Genomic DNA, 20462 nt, shown 5'->3' on the forward strand with positions numbered 1-20462 from the left:
AAGGGGCTCTGCACTGGCAGAAGTGTCCCAGTGACCATGAAGTGAATGCCCAGATAGAAAAGAACCATCCTTCCTTCTTTCTTAGGCTGGATGCAGAGTGTTTTCAGACAGCGAAGAACAAAAACTGCAGCTGTGTGTGTTTGAGGGAGAAGGGAAGAGACTCTTGGCTGTGCAGGAAGCCTGAGCTGAGCTGCAGGATGTTTTCTGCCCATGGGTGGATGGGACACGTGGATAGCCACCACTGTACCACTGCCTTCCTGAGTGCAGGAGAGAATAAAGGGCGTGTGTGTGCTGTGAGGTTCTGTTTCCAAGCGCTTGGTCATGAGAAGACCCGGAGCCTGGGTCTGCCAGCCTGTTTGCCTATGGCTTTTCTGGTAACTCCTGAAGAGCCAAGCACTGCAGTGGAAGACTTGTACGGTGAGGAAGTGTCTCTTGAAGAGAGGTGCAAGAGTACAGTCCTGAAGCAGAGGAGTGAGGTCAGCTGTGTATTGAGAGATGGTTTCAGAGGGGGTGGGGGCAGAACATCCAAGGAGGCCTTGTGCAATATGTTCGTGTGAAATGTGCTTTGCTCAGAGTGACTAACCCAGTGAGACCTGAGCGGGGAGGGAGCTTTTGGGTACAGCAGCAGCCTGGGAAAGGAAATGGGACTCTGAGTGTGGGTGGGAAGTCACATGACACCTTCAAACTGGAAGTGATTTGGTAGTAATGCTGCATACAATAGAAACTCATCAGTGCTCCCCTCTCCTGTTCCCAGCAGATTCCAGGTGCACAGCCCACTTCCAGCCTGTCAAATAACTGTGGAGGGATGATGTGGGATCCCCTTGCTAGGACCAGGGCCAAAGGACACCTGGCATGGGGAGAAAAAAGGGTGGAGAGCTGGGGTTTGGGATGTCTCATCCCATTTCTCCTGAGAACCTGACCAGGTCTACTGTACCTTGTGAATTGATTGGTTTGGTTTCCACCGTGTGTTCTCATAATTCCACCTTAGGGATCTGTGACACTGGAGCCTCAAGTCCAACCTCTCTCTTTCCTCCTGGTTGTGCATGAAATCAGAGGTGGGAGGAAATAGGAGGGAGCAGAGCCCCCCAGCCATGCTCTGTACTTGAAGGAGGTTGAGGGCCTTTTGGAGGTCCCATGGCGCAATGGAGTCAATGCATTTACTGGTGTTAAGCATTGGTTGTCTGTCTTGGAATACTCTCATCTTGCATATGATGGCTTAAAATAACAGAAATTTGTTGCTGCCATTTCCCAAAGGATCCTTTCATTCACTAGAGTGCCTGAGGCTCAGCCATGCATAGAGTGCTGCTGGAGCTCACCCCTCTGCTCCCTGGGGACCAGCAGCCATTTGGTGATACTGGGCAGGTAAACAGGGAGGATTTAGCACATCCGAAGAGGCAGGACCCACAGCTTCTCTAGCTACAGGAACAGATGCTTTATAGAGAGATCTGTTAGGAGTGGAGAGCATTTCTTCTGCTCCATATGGGTGATTTAATTGTGGCCCATAGGGCTTTGGTGCTTTCCCTACTAAATTGACTTGTACTGTCAGGGTAATTTATTTTCATCAGTTCTGTAGAAAGTGCCTTTGCTATCCCAGTGCCAGCTTATCTGCTACTGGAAAACAGTGCCACAGCAACGTGGGTCAAGTGCTGTGTGGCCATATTCCCTGCCACCTGAACCCAAAACACAGGGCATGGCTAAAGCCTTCAGCCAGTGCTGGAAAGCTCCTATGTTGTTGTTCTCTTTGCAGAATGCTTCGTGACAAAGATGTTGTGGTAAAGATTTATTGATACCTGAGAAAAAGATGATAGAAACTCACTTTAAAGCAGATTATGTGTCAAAGATAAAATCTAAGCATGGTGGTAATGAATACTTTTTATTAATGTTATAAGACAAGGGCTGGTGGTGCTCTTCCACAGTACAGAGCCAGAGCCTGAAGACTTCACTCTCCACAATGTGCTGCTTGTTCTCTTGCCACAGTGAAGCATGGCCATGCATCATGAAATCACGAATGCCCCACACCCCTCATTCATTTTACAGTGCCACATCGTAAGCCTGAAAGTGCCCTGGCAAAGTCCAGGCTGATCACCTTTCTCACATGACACAGAGTGCAAGGTCCCCTTGTAAAAGAACTGATTTGTAATTGTTGCGGAAGAACAAACAACCTGCCTGGCCTCTCCCCGAGGTCAACAGCTTGATAACATCACCCAGAGCTTGTTCTCCACATCCCGGCTGAAGGATCTTCTAATGAGTATTGTGGTCAAAGCTTGCCTACCGAGGCACAGCACAGATCTTGTAGGGCTCTGGGGCCATGGTGATGCCCAGCTTGGGCTTGAGGCTGTAAGTGGTGCCTGGAGGTGGCTGGAAGGTGAATTTCTGGAGCAGAGCCGTAAAGAAGAGGAAGAGCTCGGAGCGGGCCATCACCTCACCCAGGCAGGTGCGCTTCCCTGTGGAGACAGCCACCCATGGCACCTTCAACAAACACTGCCTGCCCAGCTGCTTTCACTGCTGAAAGAGCCTCTGCCTTCCCTTAAGACCATTGTGCAGCTGTGTTACCACTCTGTGGATGAGTTTTGCTGCCTGACCTGAGTTCTTAAGAAAAGTTAAGTGTCACAGCATGGCTGCTCCATGAATTGCAGGACATGGCAAGGGTACCTGCCCATAACTGTGCCCACAGTGTGACCTCCCCTCTGTAGATAAGCTGGGCTGACGTGCACGGTGTACTTGGCAGAACTGGTTTGGTTATGTAAGAGATTTCTATTACAGATGGTGTGAGATAGTGGTGGGTGAAGTGAGGGGTGCTAAAAGCAATCCCACTAGGGGAGATGCTGGCTGGGCTACCAGGTGGAGGTAACAGGGAAGCCCCTAGTGAATTGCAGCCATGGTAGAGTAGGAGCACAGAGTAATGTTCTTGTCTTGGCAAAGGGGTGTCTTGGCTGTCTGACATCTTCATGTGAAGAGAAGCAAGAAAACAACTGCTTGAAGCATGGCTGTGGTGCTTTGGTGTGGCCATGTCAGCAGAGCTTGAGTGGCACCAAGTGCAGCCAATATCTCCCCCATCCATTGCTCTTTTCCTTTGTGTCTCCACCACACAGTTCTATGTCCCACCCCAGTGCCTCACTCAGAAACACAAAATCCAGCAGAACTTACCAATAGAAAAAGGTATGAAGAACTCCTTTTTGTGGAACTGACCATTCTTCAGGAAATGCCCAGGGTTAAAAGTGTGGGGGGTTTCCCACTCATTCTCGTCAAACATAAGGGAGGTTAAATTTGTGATTGTAGAAGTACCCTAAGAGGAGAAAAAGAAGAAGAGATTGCACTTTGTCACTGGCAGGAGGAGGGACATTTTTGTCTCTCTCCATGAAGAACATCCATGGTCAACTTCTACAAATATTTGTCCAAGCCATTGCATGGCCAGTTTTTCCTACTTCTTGTCTGTTTGGAAGTGTGCTGATTGTATAACCACATTCATCCCTCATCAGCGTAATTTTTATCTGCTGTACTCTTGGGCCAAAGTTCCTGTCAAGGCTGCATGAGATGGGATCTGTGCCTTTATGGGGTTTGTGGGTAGGTGGCATCCCGCAGTACTCTGCAGGCTTCCACATACTGCAGAACATTGCTTGGGTGGCACACAGACATGTTCAGTAGGAGTGAACTCTGGCCAGGGCAGAGACTTCATGTGGCTTGCTGATCCTTCACCTGGCTTGGAGGATCATGCAGGGGAACTGGGATTCTCCTGCTAAAGCCTCAGCACTGGGGTTACCTTTGGTATGGTGTAGCCACCCACGACCGTGTCCTTGGTCGGCGCTCTTGGCACATTGAAGGGAATGATGTTGCCAATCCTCTGCACTTCATGGATGACAGCATTGGTGTAGGGCATTTTGTTCCTGTCCTCCAGGGCTGGCTGCTGCATCTGCCCGATGACCACATCAATCTCAGACTGCACGTGGGCTGGGGCAAAGAGCAGGGATCAGCCAAGCTCTGAGAAAGAAACCCTTGCGGTAGCGCTGTGACAGTCCCCTAAGGGCTGACCCCAGATGCCCCCCACTGCTTGCACCTCTTTGTTCTGAGTGCAAGGGGATTCCCAATTTGTCTCCCAAAAGAAAGAGTATCTCACAGAGCTATGAGAGCTACAAGCAGGTAAAGCCCCTAAGCTTTGGCTGGTTGTACCTTGGATTTCTGGGTGGACAGCCATATAGAGCAGAGCCCAGCGCAGGGTGGTGGCAGTGGTCTCGGTCCCGGCGAACAGCAGGTCCAGCACGCAGGCCACCAGGTTTTCCTCCTGGAAGCTGTTGCTGCTGTCACCCTTCACAAAAAGCTGCATTAGTGCTGCACAAACAGTGAGGGCTGCCCTGACACTAGACTTAGTCCCAGTCAACCCCAAGGCTTTTGGCAGAAGCTGCTGGCCCCTTGCATCCACATCTTGCTCACAGGTGGCCTGCAGCTGATCTCTACCTTAGGGCTCATAAATGGCCACAGAGACAGACCAGATGGAGACTTTGTGCTCATTTTGCATCTCCCCTGATTTCTAAGCTGCGCTGCAGAAGGCTTTGCTTTGTGTTGCTGACCTTGGCCATCTCCTGCAGGTAGCTGTCAATGAAATCTCTGCTCTCCGAGGGGTTCCAGTCCTCCTTGTGTCTGCCAATCTTCTCCATCACAAAACTTTTCATCACCTTCCCGTTTTTAAAAATGGTTTGGTGGGATCCAGGCAAGAACTTCATTATAGCTGGGAAAGATTGGTACAGCTTTGGATATAAAGGAGAAAGGCAAATTGAATAGATGACTGAAACCCCCCTTTTGTTATCAAAGCTTGAGGAGCTTCCAATGCCACATTTATTAAATTCCTGGAGCTGGTGGAAGTAGCTCAGCTGCAGAAGAGCATTAGAAGGGATTGGTGTTCTTAATATGGAGTGACTTGTGCATTCCCCACATTCCAACAGGCAGGTTGGTAGCAACCAGCAGGACAGGTGATGCTGGGTGAGAGAAAGCAATGTAAGCCTTACACAGCTTGAAAATGATGTCCCTGCTGACTGCAGGGGGGTTGGAGTGGGTGACCTTTAACAGTTACTTCCAACCCAAAGCATTCTATGACTGTAAGGCAGAGAGAAATTGCAAGCAAATATGCAAATGAACAGGGAATGACAACGAAGTGTGGTACTGAAAACACTACCAGTTTTGAGGCTGACTCCAGAGAAGAAACGATGATCCTGCAAAACTGCACACCACCCATGTTGGTGGCAGGATGGCTGTACCTGGCCTGCTATGGTCCCATGGAGCCTCACTGTCTCTTCCAGGACGTGCAGCAATTTTTGGAAGTCCTCATCGTGGTATTCAAACCGGTTGCCGAAGGTGATGGAGCAGATGATATTTGAAACAGCATTAGTGAGCTGAAAATGAGGATTGAAAGGATTCCCTGGAGAAGGAAAGGGAACGATCAGTTCTCTTCCAGTCTTCAGCAAAAAGAAGAAAACAAAGTCCTCAAAGGTAAAGCGTTCAGCAAGTACACGACTAAGCGTTCCCTGAAGGTCACCTCCTGTGAATTGTGAACAGACCATACCAGTTCCTGCCTTCATCACAGCTTATGACAGCCATGGCACTCACCGTGCTCCTCTCCAAACGCATCGACCAGGTACTGACACTCCTCCTGGATGCGCTCCTCCAGGCTCCTCTTCCCCAGTCCGAAGTTGCGGAGGGTGCTCAAGGTGAACCTTCTCTGCTGCTTCCATAACAGCCCATTGGATGAGATCAGTCCTGTCAGAAAGGCCCCACTGTTGACTGAGGCAGATACCTCCACCAAGTGGAAAAGTTTCCATGGTTCTCCGTTACCTCCAGCTTTCTGTCTTATGCATGGTCAATGCTTTGACCTTACAGCTGAGATAATTGTCTAAGAGATAACTCACCCTTCTGGTTGAAGACCTCCTGGTCCAAAGGGACAGTAGGGCGCTCCATGAAGATTTCTCCTTGGTTAACAAGAACTTCCTTGATCAGTTGCTGCCCACTTATGAACACAAATGATGCATTGCCCACCTGTGTGCTGAAGATGTCCCCGCATTTTTCTCTAATCTAGGATGGGGTGTAAATAAATAAGATTTTTAAGGTGCAGTGAGCATCTCTGCTGTGATAAGGACAGCCCTGACAGGGACGTGGGTGCAAATAAGCTTTTGTTTCACTCCCTTCCCAAACACCCTTCCTCTCCCTAGTCAGGCCTATGAGACACCTGTAGAGGATGGCTCCAGGCTTGCCCCTCTTCTCATACGCAGGAAAACTTAATCTGTGTTCCTGCTGAACAAGGGCAAACCAGCTGCCCACCCTGGGGTGAATTCTTGTTTGAGTTAAACTCTTTCCCATGTTGCAAGGGTTGCATAGCTGCAATCCCTCCATCCCTTCCCCATGGTGCCCACCATTCCCCTACCTTTTGCACTAGCCGGGTAGGATCTTTTAAGTCCATCAGGTAGAGGTGCCCAATGAAGGGGAGGGCAAGGGGGCTGGGAGGGTAGTTCTTCGGCTTCCTGCGCTTCAGGTAGTCAGCCACGAGGAGGAAGACAGTGAGGAAGAGGAGGAGCATCTGGAAGGAGATGCCGTCCCAGAGGAAGAGCAGCATGGCTGGGTGGTGCAGCCCAACTGGGACGTGTGCCGTGGCAGGTCAGGGAAGTTGAGCTCTCAGGACTCCACTGACACCCCCACAGACAGCTGTGGGCACCAACACAAGACACCATGAAGCAGCTTTCTCTGACCTGGCATGGAGGCTGTCTTCAAACTCCTAGTGTCCCAGATGTCAGCAAAGACCATTCAATTTAACCCCTTCTTGACTAAACTTCAGTGTTTCCTCTCGACAACAAACCAAACAAACACAAACCAAACCGTGCACAGCTCCTCCTTCCCCCTCCCGGTTCCCAGCACTGCTTTACAACGTGGCAGTGATCCACGTCCTTGTCTAAAGGACACGACCGAGCTCTGCGGGCTGAAAGCCTCCCGGCAGATTCGCCGTGACGTTCCCAGGAGCCCAGGGCTCAGTGTGAGCCTTGCTCCCCGCGGTGCCCTCACCGTGCCAGGTCCTGCTGTCAGCTTCAGGGCACTAGGGAGGCTCCAGCTGCTCCGAGCACCTTGTGCTTGCCTGCTTTGCTGAAGCTGCTTCACTGCTTCTTGCTGAGCCCCAGGACAGGGGGGACACCCGAGAGAGTTGCGCAAACCTTTCACAAACCACCTGACTCCCGGATTGAGGATTCAATGCGTCACAACGACGTGGGCTGGAAGCAGTCAGCCAGGACCTGCAGCTTTTTCTAAGGACAGTATCTTTCTGATCTCTGGTGGACAAGTGCAAGCACAGCAACCTGACCTGGCCATGGTATTGGTCCTGCACCAAGCCCTCTGGCTATCCCTTCTCACTGGCTTAGGACTTTGAGTGCATAGCTTGCGCTGGAGCAGTGCCCAAACTATCGCAGGTGCTGAAAACCAAAGCAGATGCCCAGCTCATCATGCTGTGGCCCTTCAGCGGTAGCAGGTAAGAGGCTGGCCATCTAGGAATAGTTCTGAGGCAGGGAGTTGATCATGCACATAACCCCCAAGCTGAATGTTGGCCTCTATCTTTTGTTTTCTTGTGAAAGAAGCTGGGGTGTCTGCAGCAGCCATTTGATGTTGCACCATGTGGACCTGCTGTGGCCAGCTGCAGTCATCAGCTGCCACCTTCTGCTCCTGGGGATGATTTGGGCTCATTTTCTCTCTTCTGGGGACATTAGCTAGTTGTGGCTGTTGGGATGGTGCAGTGGCAAAGACAAAGCACAGAGGTGTAAGAGAGCTGCTGAAACAATGTCAGATGTGCAAAAGCAAAGCCACTGCATCGCCTTTACAGCTGAAAAAGTTGAAGAGCTAAACCACTGCTTGATTGTGGAATTTAAGGGGAAAAAAACCTTTTCTTTCTTTTTAGCCTTTAAGCACATGTAGACATGAGCCTGTGAAGACGCACATGTTCCACTTCATTTTTATGAGATGTTTCACTCAAAAAATAAAAAAGCTTCCTGTCTCTATGGTATGGGATAATGACATCTAAAATTTGAATGTCTTGCGGTCTTTTAATCTCAAATTATTAAAAAACAGAAACACACACACACACAAAACCCCACAGCAAACCAAAACAAAAAGATTTGAAAGAAGACATAAATTGTTTTTTGTGTCCATGAGGAGGGAAGGAATCCCTAAAGTAACAGGGAAAGGAAGTTGAAATGGAAGAGGGAGGAGAATAACATTTGTTTACTATGCCAGTACAAATGATACAAACTGTAGCCACATACCAGAGTCAAACCCACACCAGAATGAATACAAAAAAAGAGAGAAACCAGTGTCTAGTCCTGAATGGCTTTGAAAACTTGATAGATGAAGAAAAGTCTGCGGGTCTTTTATGTTTTCACTTTTAGAAAGGAAAAAAAAAAGCCACCGTGGGAGCCTGTAACAGTGAAACATTAATTAAAAATGCAATAGGATTAAAGTGATCAGTGATTAGAAGGACAGCTCATAGACAAAATCCCGGTGTGCCCAGTGTGGCAGTGATGTGATGTGCAAAGAACTCTCCCGTGTGGCATAAATCTGCCACTGCACGGGGATTGCTTTCTAACCGCAAAGGCATTACTGCCAGAGGTGGAGCCTAAAGCCAGTGCCAATGAGACTGGGTTTAATCCTTTACTCTGGATAACTACATGGTATCCTACGTGGATGCCCACAGAAAAGTCACTTGTGGAGGGTGAGAAGAAAATAAAAGAAGGAAAACCTCCAATCTTTGCTATGTCTCTATTCCAGATGAAAATACTTCTAAGCATGAATGGTCAATTCAATGGAAAAAATTCTCTAGAAGTTGCATATTTCATGAACTCCTTTACAAAGAGAACCCTAGCGTGGGCAGAATCAGTGTTGCCATCACAGAGGGTGCTGTGCCCTTGACCCACCTCCTCCAGGCCCATGCTGTGGACATGCCTGTTGTGCCAGACACAGAGGGGAAGCTGTGAGCTTGCGACTTCCCACCACAAAGCCTCCACACTGACATTTCCTGCCTGACAGCCAGTGGTGAGCCACTGTGGGCACGACCCTTCTGACACTCTGCTTCTAATTCTCTTGAGCTTCAGTTAAACTGCTCCTGACTCACCCCATGCCATTCATTTTTTGCAACTTGTTTTTCTCAAAAGTCTCTTCTCCCCAGTAGCAAGAGAAAGGACAAGGAGAAACATCCTCAAGTTGCACCAGGGGTGATTTAAGTTGGATATTAGGAAAAAAATTCTTCCTTGAAAAGGTCTTTATGGCAGTTTTAGGCTGATGCCTAGGAAATTTTCCACAGATTGAGTAGATCACACAGATTGTGTGATTTACTCTAGGTGGTCATACTCTAGCAGGGGGTTTGGACTATATGTTCTTCAGAGGACCCTTCCAACCCCACCATTCTGTGATTCTGTAAATTCATGCATTTTGTCAAACTGATAGAGGGCAGGGGGTGAAGGGAAGAGCCATAAGTGTTGTCCTAGGTGCAGTGCGCAGGATGTGTCCCCCCTGCCCTTCCCACTGCCACTCTCATTTTGGTGGGTGCTAGATCACAGTATATCAGAGGCTAGAAGGGACCTCAAGAGATGGTCATGGTCTGTCAATTCATCTCAAAATCTACAGGGTGGAAGAAAGAAGGGACACTTTCTAGTTTGTAGAGGATTGAAATGGAGTGGGGAGAGGGCTTAAGGTGACACCACACCAGCTTCAGTCACGGGGCAGTGCACAGATCTGGAAGGGCTTGGGGCAGCGTGTGAGACTGAGCGTGAAGGCAAAGGTCAGTGTGACATCTGCTGGTGGCTGGAAGGTGAACTTCTGCAGGAGGCTTGTGAAGAAGATGAACAGCTCAGTCCTGGCGAGCTTCTCCCCAGGGCACGCCCTCTTGCCTGGAAAAGGAACAAAAATAACCCCACCAAGTAGAGACTGAGCTTCAATCAGCACTCAGGCTCCTCTCACTTGCACTGCCTTGCACAGGCTGCAGGAGCTTTTCTTCCTCAAAAGGTTAGGTGGCAATGTTCACCCACACATTTTGCAGAAACCTTCCCTAGAAGTTTACTGCTGAGCAAACAGCAACGGCTGCTCAAAAAGACAGAGAGGAAACTCGGTTAAAAAAAAACAACCCAAACCCACCAAACCATTTACGCAGCTTGTGCAAGAGGAAGAAGTGGTATTTTGTCATCCTATAGTAGATTAATCTCCCTTCTGCACTGAGCAGTCACTATTAACTGCTGCTGGTATTTTCACTGTAGGGATGGGCTGAAAGCTGAACAAGGAACAGTACCCTCTAGTCTGGAGGGGTTGTTTTTCAGGGAGAAAGGGGAAAAAAAAAAAAAAGCATTTCAAAAAGGAAAATCATCTCCCTACATCCATCATCCTACCTGCAGAGAAGGGCAGAAAAGCCTCCTGCCTCCTGTACTGGCCATTTTCCAGGAAATGTTCAGGATTAAAGGTGTCTGGAGTCTTCCACACGTTTTTGTCAAACATTATTGAAGTCAGACTGGTCATCAGGGTAGTACCCTGCAAGAGGTGGAAAAAATGGGGGATTAGGTGATGGAGAAGAGCTGGCGTGTTGTCAGATGTTTGTTGTCAGCTCTGTTCCACACACAATGTAAACTACTTTTAAAAAAATTTATTTATTTGTTAATTTGTTTATTTTAAAGAGCAAAATGTTTTTTTCCTAAGCAATATAATTAAATGAGGGTGAGAGCCTACAGGATTGTTCACTTCTATGTGCCTCTGTATATCAACATAGTGTTGATCTGTACCTTGTGCTGCTGTCACTGGTGATGGCAACATAAACCAACTTTAAAGTGGTTACGCTGTGCTCCCATAGGAATTTGGAGCGATGTATCCAAATAATTTTTAATCAAACTTTTAAATTGTGCTTTCTTTTTCTTTTTTTCTTTTATTTTTATAACCTGGTTTATCGTCACATCTTCCATCAGGAAAAGGAAAATATTCTAATAAGTGAGGAGCAAAATACCCAGATTGTTTATTGTTCATTTTCCTTGATGCTACCAGTCACATACCTGGAAGAAATGGTTATATACCTGAAATAAATAGTTATATATATGGAAAAAATAATTATATACCTGGAAGAAATAGTTCTATCTAAATCTCACCTTTGTTTTTATAATTGCAGAACAGTGTGTACATATCACAGGATCACAGGATGTTAGAGGTTGGAAGGGACCTCTTGAGACCTTTGAGACCTTGAGACTTTTGAGACCTTGAGACCAACCTCCCTGCCAGAGCAGGACCATAGACTCTAGCATAGGTCACATAGGAACATGTCCAGATAGGTCTTGAAAGTCTCCAGAGAAAGAGACTCCACAACCTCTCTGGGGAACCTGTTCCAGTGCTCTGTGACCCTTACAGTAAAGAAGTTCTTCCTCATGTTGAGGTGGCACCTCCTGTGCTGTAGTTTCCATCCGTTGCCCCTTGTCCTATCGCAGGGTACAACTGAGCAGAGCCTGTCCCCTCTTTCTTGATACCCAGCCCTCATACATTTATAACCATATGTTAAATCCCCTCTCAGTGTTCTCTTCTCCAGACTAAGCAGCCCCAGGTCTCTCAGCCTTTCCTCATAAGGCAATGCTTAATCATCCTTGTAGACCTGCGTTGAACTCTCTCAAGCAGATCCCTGTGTCTCTTGAACTGGGCTGCCCAGAACTGGATGCAATATTCCAGGTGGGGCCTCACTAGCGCAGAGTAGAGGGGGAGGAGAACCTCCCTCAATCTGCTGGACACGCTCTGAATACACCCCAGGATCCCATTGGCCTTCTTGGTCACAAGGGCACATATTGCTGTTCCACGGAGAACTTGTTATCCACCAGGACTCCCAGGTCCTTCTCCATGGGGCTGCTCTCCAGCAGATCACCTCCCAGCCTGTACTGGTGCAATTTATTCTTCCTTCCCAGATGTAGGACTCTACACTTACCCTTGTTGAACTTCATTAGGTTCCTCTTTGCCCAGCTCTCCAGTCTGTCTAATTCTTGCTGAATGGCCACATAGCCTTCAGATGTATCAGCCAAGCCTCCCAGTTTCATACCATTGGTAAGCTTGCTGAGCAGACACTGTGTCTGTCCCCTCATCAATGTCATTGATGAAGACGTTGAACAGGACTGGACCCATCACTGATCCCTGAGGAACTCCACTAGTTACGTATCAGTACCTGTTACCTGGCTTTTATCAAGTGCTACTTCAAACAGATTATTTTTAATTCTCTGTGGAATTACCAAACCCAAACTGTTTACTTTCCTACGTTTCTTGGCTTTCTGTTCCCACAACACATGGAAGGCATCTTTTATAAAATTTAAGGGGTAAACCTGTTCTTTTAAAATAGAAAATTATGACCAACACCATAGGATCCCACAATTCCACTCAATAAGGAGGTGAGACCCATAACAGTGTCCATCAAGAGGCCTTGTATTTTCTATACATTTCTACAACTGTGATATCCCCTAAGATCCTACTGGTTGGTTCCCCTCCAGGGACTTGGGCCATGAGAACCCTGGTCAGGTGGGACAAGGAAAGGCTGGTGTTCCACACATACTTTAGGCAGGTGGAAGCCAGCCAAGGTGGTGTCACTGATGGACATCCTGGGCACTCCCAGTGGCACAACGTTGCCCATCCGCAGCACCTCGCTCAACACAGCGCTGGTGTAAGGCATGTTCTCCTTGTCGGCCACCGTGGGCTGGCGGGACTGGCCAATCACCGCATCGATTTCCAGCTGCACTTTCTCTACAGGAAGCCAAAAAACATTTAAAAGATCTGTGTTCAATAGGAAAGAAGCCTGGGATGCGGGCATGTCCAGCATGTGTCAGAGCTGGAAGTAACTTTTGTGTTCTGAGTTTCACTTATCTAGGTTTGAGATAAATGAAGGACCCTCTACAGCTATACCCTGAATGCGGGGGTGCGTGGCCATGTAGAGCAGAGCCCAGCGGATAGCGGTTGCTGTTGTCTCAGTCCCGGTTAAGAAGAGGTCCAGGGTGATGCACAGGAGGTTTTCCTCATGGAAACATGAGCTGGTGTCATCCTTAGACTTGAGGAGAAAAACATGACCATGAAAACTCTCATTAAGGAGGACATGGTTTCTAAACCCCGAACTAAAATCACATGTACATAGCTCAAGTTGTGCTGTGAGTTTGTTACCACAACTCCTGGACTTGGAAATGGCTACCTCTTAATCTCATTGAATTTCAAGCCCTGTGGCCTGCTTTGGAAGACATTCTGTTTGCCATGGAGTGACTTCTGAAAGTAGGTAGCATTCTTAAACATGAAGTTTCACCAGCAAACACAAGCCTGTGAGCTCTCATAGAAACGTGAACATGTTCCCCAAGAGAGTCCTCCTACACCGTGTGACAGAATGAAAAATGGAAGAAAACAAAGTGAAAATATTTTGAAATTACAAAAAAACTAGAAATAATCTGTGTGTTTTCAAAGTGATCAGGCTCCTGATGTTGCTTAAAAGTTTGACTTGGAAGAGGTGGGGAGCAGAAGGCAATGCAGGAGACGCAAACTTCTCTAATACAACAGCCTCTAGTCTTGTGTTCTTATTTTGTGGCTTAAGATTTAGGTGGCTTTAGGTATTTCCCTCTTACCCTTTCTATCTCCTTCAGGTAACAGTCAATATAATCTCCTGCCTCAGACTGGTCCAAATCCTCCTTGTGCTTTGCAATCACTCCTTTCATAAAATGCTCAAGTTTCTCCCAGTGCCTGAAGATTTTCTTAAAGGGTCCTGGCAGCCATCTCATTATAAGAGGAAAAGCATTATACAACTGGTGAGAAATCAAACAGAGCAGAAGGGCATTTCTTGAGTTAAAAAGAGCAGGAATCATAGTTAAGCTATTTATACAGTTCATTATCTCTGTTTGCTACCAGGAAAAACATCAGTTTTGCTACAAAGGTCAGTTTGTTTACACTAATGTGAACAAGTACAAACAAGATAAGAATGAAGCAGATTATTTTCTGCTGATACCTCTAGTATTGGGTGGCCACTGGAGCCAGAAACCAGCGTGGCTACAGAGAAGACCCTTGGTGCTGATGTTCCTGGAGGGGATAGAGGGCACATCTGCCCAGTGGTGTGTGGCCATACAGAAACTATGTCCCCAGATGCACCTCTTTTGGTTATAACATGGGCTCTCAGTTTTGTTATGAAGAAAAAATTTTGGAGACTCTGGCTAAGCAAGGTGTGGGTGGAAGATGGGAATTTTCAGAGTGCTTCTAACTGGATTTTCTTTTTGTGAAAACTTGGATATTTTCAGGGTTTTCCCATTGTTCCTTGGTTAGGTCATTTTGCTTTTACAATCCTATAGTGTTGGGGTTTTGGATTTGGTTTGGGTTTTTTCCCATGTGCCTCAGCAATTTTCACTGCTTCCTTGCTTTCCTGGCAGGTTTTGTGTATAAACCCAGCCTAATGTAAAACAATACTCATGGTCATTGCCCCTGACACAAAACTCTTTTTCTACAGAGAAAAGCAAATTGCAGCTCCAGTTTCTGAACGCTTAGATGCACATGAAGCTAGAAAAGCATCCAAGTGACTTTACCTGGCCCCAGAAACTTCCGATGAGCAGCAGTGTTTCAGCCAGCAAGTGCAGCAGCTCCTGGAAGCGGTTGTCATGGTAGTCAAAGCGGTTCCCAAAAGTTATGGAACAGATGATGTTTGAAACAGCATTGTTAATTTTGTAATGAGGGTCAAATGGTTGTCCTGGAGGAAACACAATGAAAGACAGCTTTCTTTTTTTCTTTTAAAGTTTCAGTCAAAACCATGTTCTCTTCCAGATCTTAGCTGTCATGCTGGGACTAGACCTCATCTATTTTTCACCCATGCTGATGCTAAGGTTTCACTTCATATCCTGGAGAGTCTTCCACCTCCATAATTTTTGTCATCCTACTGGAGGCTGGGAATTGTGAGCCAGGACATCCTTTCTCCAAGGACATCCACTCCTGTATCCAGCTGTTGGCACACACCAATGTTAGCACAGAGCTGCCCAAACAGGATTTGAACTATATTGCAGAGAAAACAACCAGAAGCATGCCACACTATGGCTATTGAGTTTGCATGTTCCAACATGCTTCTGGTGCCAATTTAAAACACAAGGAGAGGGTCCCCCAAAGCTTAGCCCAAGACAGGGAGCTCAGTACTAACCACACGGCAAAAATGGCATTGCATTGGCCTTTAGCTGTCCACCAGACAGAAATCAAATGAGATGGCGAGAGGGGAGAGGACTACAAGTTGCCACCTGTAAAATCCAGCTCATATGGCCCATAGACATTGGCTCCTATAGGAGCAAACCCTGGCATGACATTGATCACATCTGCATTTCTTGGGACAGCTATTGAGCAGGTACTCTCATCTCCTAGGACACATTTAGGCAACCTGCAGAGCTACTTGCCATGATATGCTGAGACTGTTAGCAACGAATCCCGTCTGTCCCTGAGCTGCTGTCAGCATGCTGGGGAGCATCACTTTGAAATGCAAGGCACTCTGCACAGGACTGCTGATCTCTTAGTAATTAAACTGGGCTGGTGCTCAGATATCAGAATGATGGACATGATCACTATTTGTCCTTACTAATGGGAAGAAAGGCCCAAACCAGCAGCTTAATTAGTTTATTGATTAGGATTATAATCAATTGGCAATGTGAAGTATTTGGCCTATTCAGTGCACCAATGATTAAAATGGAGCAAGTTCAGTATATAATTTCACAATTCCTATTTAGATCTTTCTTGTTTACTATATATAGCTCCATAGAATTAGCTAAACCCCATCTGCTTCTATTTAAAGCTGAACTGCAACGTCACCCATGTACCAACATACAAATTATTCTTACTAATATCCCTCTGGCAGTTCTTAAAATCTGGACCATAAAAGAGCAAGGCACAGGCTTTATCTGTACAGGATACAAAAGGAAACCCTGACTAAACAAGTTCTAAAATACTTTGGAAAACCAAGGACAGGCAGAGGTTAACTCAGCCTCCAAGTGTATGTGCCTGACAGTAGGAGAATCACTCAGTGTTAGCGGTTGGAAGGGACCTCTGGAGATCATCCAGTCCAACACCCCCTGCCAGAGCAGGCTGACTTAGAGCGAGATTTTGAATGACTCCAGAGATCTCTACCATCTCTCTGGATAGCCTGTTCCAGTGCTCTACCACCCTCAAAGTAAAGAAATTCTTCCTCATGTTTAGATAGAAATTCCTGTGTTTAAGTTTGTAATGATTACCTCTTGCCCTGTTGCTGGGTGCCGCTGACAAAAGATTGGACCCCTGACACAAGATTGGTCCCCTGATACGCAGCTTTTAAGTATTTATAAGCATTGAGAAGATCCCCCCCTCAGTCTTCTCTTCTCCAGGCTAAAAACCTCCAAGTGCCTCAGCCTTTTTTCATAAGAGAGATGTTCTAGTCCCCTGCCACATTTATTCCTTCTCAAAGTACAGGATTTCTGAGCCATATCAGCGTAAAAGTTTTAATAAGCAATTAGTTTATATTTACTTAACATGAACAAGAAAGCACTAAAATAGAAGCCCTGAGGTCTAAAATAAGCACTGAAAGGCACAATCTGGAAGTGTAAGATCGTGAGCTGTTGAAGAAATGTTTTTTGTGTTAGGAGCTGGGCTGGAGTAAAAGTTTTATTTCTTGTCGCTCATTTAGCTGGAAGCTCTGAGCAGGGTGCTATACCTTAACCACCCACCTTTCTCCTCCTCCATCGCCTCCACAAGGTACCTGCTCTCCTCTTGCACTTTCTCCTCAAAACTTACAGCAATGTTTTTGAATGTTGCTGCAGTAAACTTCCTCTGTTGCCTCCATACATGCCCATTTGATGATATGAGACCTGTAGGCAGACAAAAATCCAAGTGAACAAACCTCACCTCTGGGTCATGTAGGATTCAGATTCTGGATTCAGAAATGGCCACTCATTTGAACAAAAACCCCAAAGAAGCCCCCAAAGATGTGGAAAATCTATAGCTTTGCCTGGGAATTAACATTCAAGAGTAATTGTCTTATGCTAAAGATTTAGCTTTATGGATTTGCTTTAATCTGCTATTTTGTCACTTTGCGTGGGAAAATAAAAGGTGTAAGTCAAAATACTTTAAGTACTGTCATGTGTTGGCAGAGCTGCAGGCAGGAGCACTGTACCTTGTCTCTGGAGCTACATGCAACTGGGGGAGAAAAAGGCTAAATTAAACCCATAGGGAAAACTCTTCAAGTGTATTGATCACTGAGCAGCTGGATTTATTTCTCCTCTTTCATCAAGACCTGATTTTGATCCCATCATCTTCCCTATATCTAGAGAGATTAAAAAGTGCACCTGTGAGATTATTAGACTGAACTCCCTTCTTGCTTTCTTCCCCTGTGCATGTTTTTATGGGTGCAGTTAGCAAGGGCTGAATTTAACCTGTTTCACTCTCATTTTCTACCATTGCAAAGAGATGAAAAATGTGTAGCACAATCCTGGGAGCTGTGCTTACCAAAGCCTCTGAATATTTCTTGGAGGAGTGGAATATTTGGCCGATCTGCAAATATTTCAGCCTGGTGGACAAGAGCTTCTCTCACCATCTGGTACCCGTTGATTACCACAAAAGTCAGACTTCCAAACTGCACACTGAAGATGTTCCCATACCGACCAGTAAGCTGGAAGAGAGTTCCTCTGAGAGCAAGAAGGTGTAGGTTTTAAAAACTCACCTGGAGAAGACCTTGAGCAATGGCATCTATCTTTGAATTTAGTCCTCCTTGAAGAAAAGGGACTTAAGAAAATCCCAAACCCAAGCCGACAGGTCCCATCCAAACTGAACTATTCTATGAAGAATGGAAATGGCATAAAAAATGCTAGAGAGCTGTGGTGTGGGAGAGAGTTTCCTTATATTTGTTATCAAGTGGGACCTGGGTTTCACCAGGCGGTTGCATCAATTTAACTTGTAATAAGGACATTACTTGCTTTGTAACTGATGGGCATCTGCTCCATCCCTCTTCTTCATGGCAAGGGTACAGTAAGAGGTGAGGGCACCACCTGGGTCACCATGCCCAGGCTCTTGCTACTGAGGGCAAAGCACAACAAATTATCCCTTCAATAACTTTGTGTCTAAAGTCATGTGGTGCCTTGCTCCAGCTATCCCATTTAGAAAGTGGCTGCAACTGCTGATGGTTAGAAATCGGCTTCTAATTTTAAGCCTGAGTGCATTTATGGCCAAATTAGAGCCATTTTCCTTGCATGGACCTCAGTAGTGTTAGTGTCTCCTGTGCAGTGTTTAACTCCCTGTCATACAAGAGCAAAGGGTGATCGTATCATCTCTCAGGACCTACTCTGCCAAAAAGCTCTCCTTTTCTTAGAACAGGTCTATATGGAATGATAGACGTGGTCACCGTGAACTGCTATGGTGACTCGTGAAACCAGTCTGGGGCCAAATGGGTTTCTCAGTAATTCTGTGTGTAAATTAATATGATTAATTTTATTAATATAATACATGGATATATTGACAAAATATCCTGCTCACACTGCCTCAGCCTTCCTGAGAGTATCTCCTAGGGCATACTCTGTGAAAACCCAGGCTTGATAGACTGGTGTCAGCCTGCTAAGTAGAGGCAAGTGATAAATAATCAGCAGAAAGGATATTTGCAACCAGCAAGTCCGAACTTCTCCTTCCACTTTTTCAGAGAAGCATACTCAGCATGTCTGAAATATCTCACTTTTATTGGCTTTGGAGGGAGTCAAAGCTCTGGAAACCTTTTCAGAGGAATCACTACCACTTTCTGTGACACAGAAGGTGCCACAAGGATTTTAAATGTGCCTCAGGGTCTTAAATGTTTCTTTCAGATGTAATGGGGCAGATCGTTGGCCTCTGAGCAAATACACTGACAAGAAAATTTCCAAAGATGGTTTTCACAGTCCAAACAGAGCACTTGCCGTCCATCCCTCAGCCTGGCTCAGCCCTTCCAAACCCTTCCTGGGCCCCAGGAGAAAATAGTCATGATCAGATGGGGAGAAAGTGTAGGAACGTGCAGGTGTTCCTCCACTATGTGTTTCTTTCCCCTTGGACCTTTCTACTCCCACAGAAGAAGAGATGACAGTTATAGATAAACCCAAAAAAGGGTCACCTATCATACGTGGTTATTATATAGCTAGTTCTTTAGAGGCTGCCCTTGTTTTGCAGATTTGGTGATAAAAGCCACTGAAGAGGTAAAATATTGTTAGTAGGAGAAATGTCTATGGAGATCTTACCTTCTGCAGTGCAAGATGGAGGGGCTGCCTAAAGTCCACAAATGTTCCCATGAGAGGAAAGAGCTGTGGCCCTGGAGGGAAATTCCTGGGTCGCTTCATTCTCACAAGGTCAATAATCAAAAGAAATGTGACCACAACCACCAAGAGCATCCAACCATTCAGTTTTTCCAAGAGAGAAACAAAATTAGGCCAAAACTGAAGCTCCATCTTGGCTGATAAGGCCATGGATCTTCATCCAAGGAAGGAACCTGAGGCTGATATTACATTTGCTAAAAGAGGAGCAAGAAAGGACTGGAAAGAAAACAAAACAAGCTAGGATGATAGCTTACTGGGGACAGGACTAGCCATGAGCAAGCTACTTTCTCATGCACAGCTACTGCCAGACCACCTGCTGAACACCTAAGTTTAAACAGCAGAATCTCAAAAAAACAAACCCAAAACCTCAAAATATTTAGCCAAACAAAAGCAATCTTGCAAACCTTTAGCTTTACGTCTCTGTCAACTCCCTGATTCTCTTATGGAAGAATATTTCTGCCTTCTGCCCTTAACAAGGAGCTCCTTTATACAGACACTTCGATGGGATTATAAGCATTACAAACATCTGAGGTTAGGTGAAAGCAGCTTACTCGGCTAATTACATATGGTGGGCGTTGCATAATTTAAAAAATGGTAAGGCGTCTGAGGTGATGGACACCATGCAAGTCACTCAGGGGCTGATCCTGTTAAGTGCTAAGCACCATCTGCAAAGGGCTGGATGTCTTCAGCACCCACCAAAGCCTGCCTGGCTTTGCCAGAGTCATGAGGTGAAGTTCAGACAAGGGAAGCATTACTCTGCCCACCCACTTAAAGAAGAGTTAAAGGAGCTTAATTTCAAGAGTGAGAACATAGGCTCCTGTGCCTGTCAGCTAAAGGAGAGATTGGAATTTATGCATTTAAATCTCCAGATTTTCTGAAAATCTCCTTTGAACAAAGCTTCATTCTGTCCCTTTCGAAAGCAGGTAGCATTTTCAAACTTGAAATTTCTCACCAGCAAACACAGGCCTGTGAGCTCATAGAAATGTGAACATGTTCCCCAAGAGTCCTCCTATGCCGTGTGACAGAATGAGAAATGGAAGAAAACAAAGTGAAAATACTTTGAAATGAAAAAAATATAATACAAATAATCTGTGTGTTTTCAAAGTGATCAGGCTCCTGATGTTGCTTAAAAGTTTGACTTGGAAGAGG

The 20462-nt window shown here is 46.1% G+C and overlaps 2 protein-coding genes across 2 annotated transcripts; both read right to left on the bottom strand.

Moving 5' to 3' along the window:
• Positions 1 to 1950: 1950 nt before the first annotated feature.
• LOC128969224 (cytochrome P450 2J2-like) lies at positions 1951 to 6598 on the bottom strand. Its single transcript, XM_054383955.1, has 9 exons — positions 6410 to 6598; positions 5898 to 6060; positions 5599 to 5748; positions 5250 to 5410; positions 4566 to 4742; positions 4168 to 4303; positions 3761 to 3948; positions 3148 to 3286; positions 1951 to 2444 (listed from the first exon to the last, which is right to left on the bottom strand). The coding sequence occupies exons 1-9, from the start codon at positions 6596 to 6598 to the stop codon at positions 2269 to 2271; spliced, it is 1479 nt and encodes a 492-aa protein (XP_054239930.1). The 3' UTR covers positions 1951 to 2268.
• Positions 6599 to 9726: 3128 nt separating this feature from the next.
• Positions 9727 to 19445, bottom strand: LOC128969664 (cytochrome P450 2J2-like). Its single transcript, XM_054384556.1, has 9 exons — positions 19239 to 19445; positions 17491 to 17653; positions 16713 to 16853; positions 14568 to 14728; positions 13623 to 13799; positions 12922 to 13063; positions 12575 to 12762; positions 10398 to 10536; positions 9727 to 9905 (listed from the first exon to the last, which is right to left on the bottom strand). Exons 1-9 carry the CDS (start codon positions 19443 to 19445, stop codon positions 9727 to 9729), a joined length of 1497 nt encoding a protein of 498 aa, XP_054240531.1.
• Between the last annotated feature and the right edge of the window lie 1017 nt (positions 19446 to 20462).

The sequence above is a fragment of the Indicator indicator genome, chromosome 10 (assembly GCF_027791375.1).
Source record: "Indicator indicator isolate 239-I01 chromosome 10, UM_Iind_1.1, whole genome shotgun sequence".
NCBI lineage: Eukaryota > Metazoa > Chordata > Aves > Piciformes > Indicatoridae > Indicator > Indicator indicator.

Excerpts from the sequence above, each read along its gene's own strand:
- LOC128969224 (XM_054383955.1), bottom strand. The coding sequence starts at position 6,598 with ATGCTGCTCTTCCTCTGGGACGGCATCTCCTTCCAGATGCTCCTCCTC. Across the intron at positions 5,749-5,897 it reads GGAGGTCTTCAACCAGAAGG|GACTGATCTCATCCAATGGG; the intron begins GTGAGTTATCTC and ends CCTTTCTGACAG. Across the intron at positions 2,445-3,147 it reads CTTCATACCTTTTTCTATTG|GGAAGCGCACCTGCCTGGGT; the intron begins GTAAGTTCTGCT and ends CTGTCTCCACAG.
- LOC128969664 (XM_054384556.1), bottom strand. The coding sequence starts at position 19,445 with ATGGAGCTTCAGTTTTGGCCTAATTTTGTTTCTCTCTTGGAAAAACTG. Across the intron at positions 13,800-14,567 it reads TCGGAAGTTTCTGGGGCCAG|TTGTATAATGCTTTTCCTCT; the intron begins GTAAAGTCACTT and ends ATTTCTCACCAG. Across the intron at positions 10,537-12,574 it reads CTGGCTTCCACCTGCCTAAA|GGTACTACCCTGATGACCAG; the intron begins GTATGTGTGGAA and ends CACCTCTTGCAG.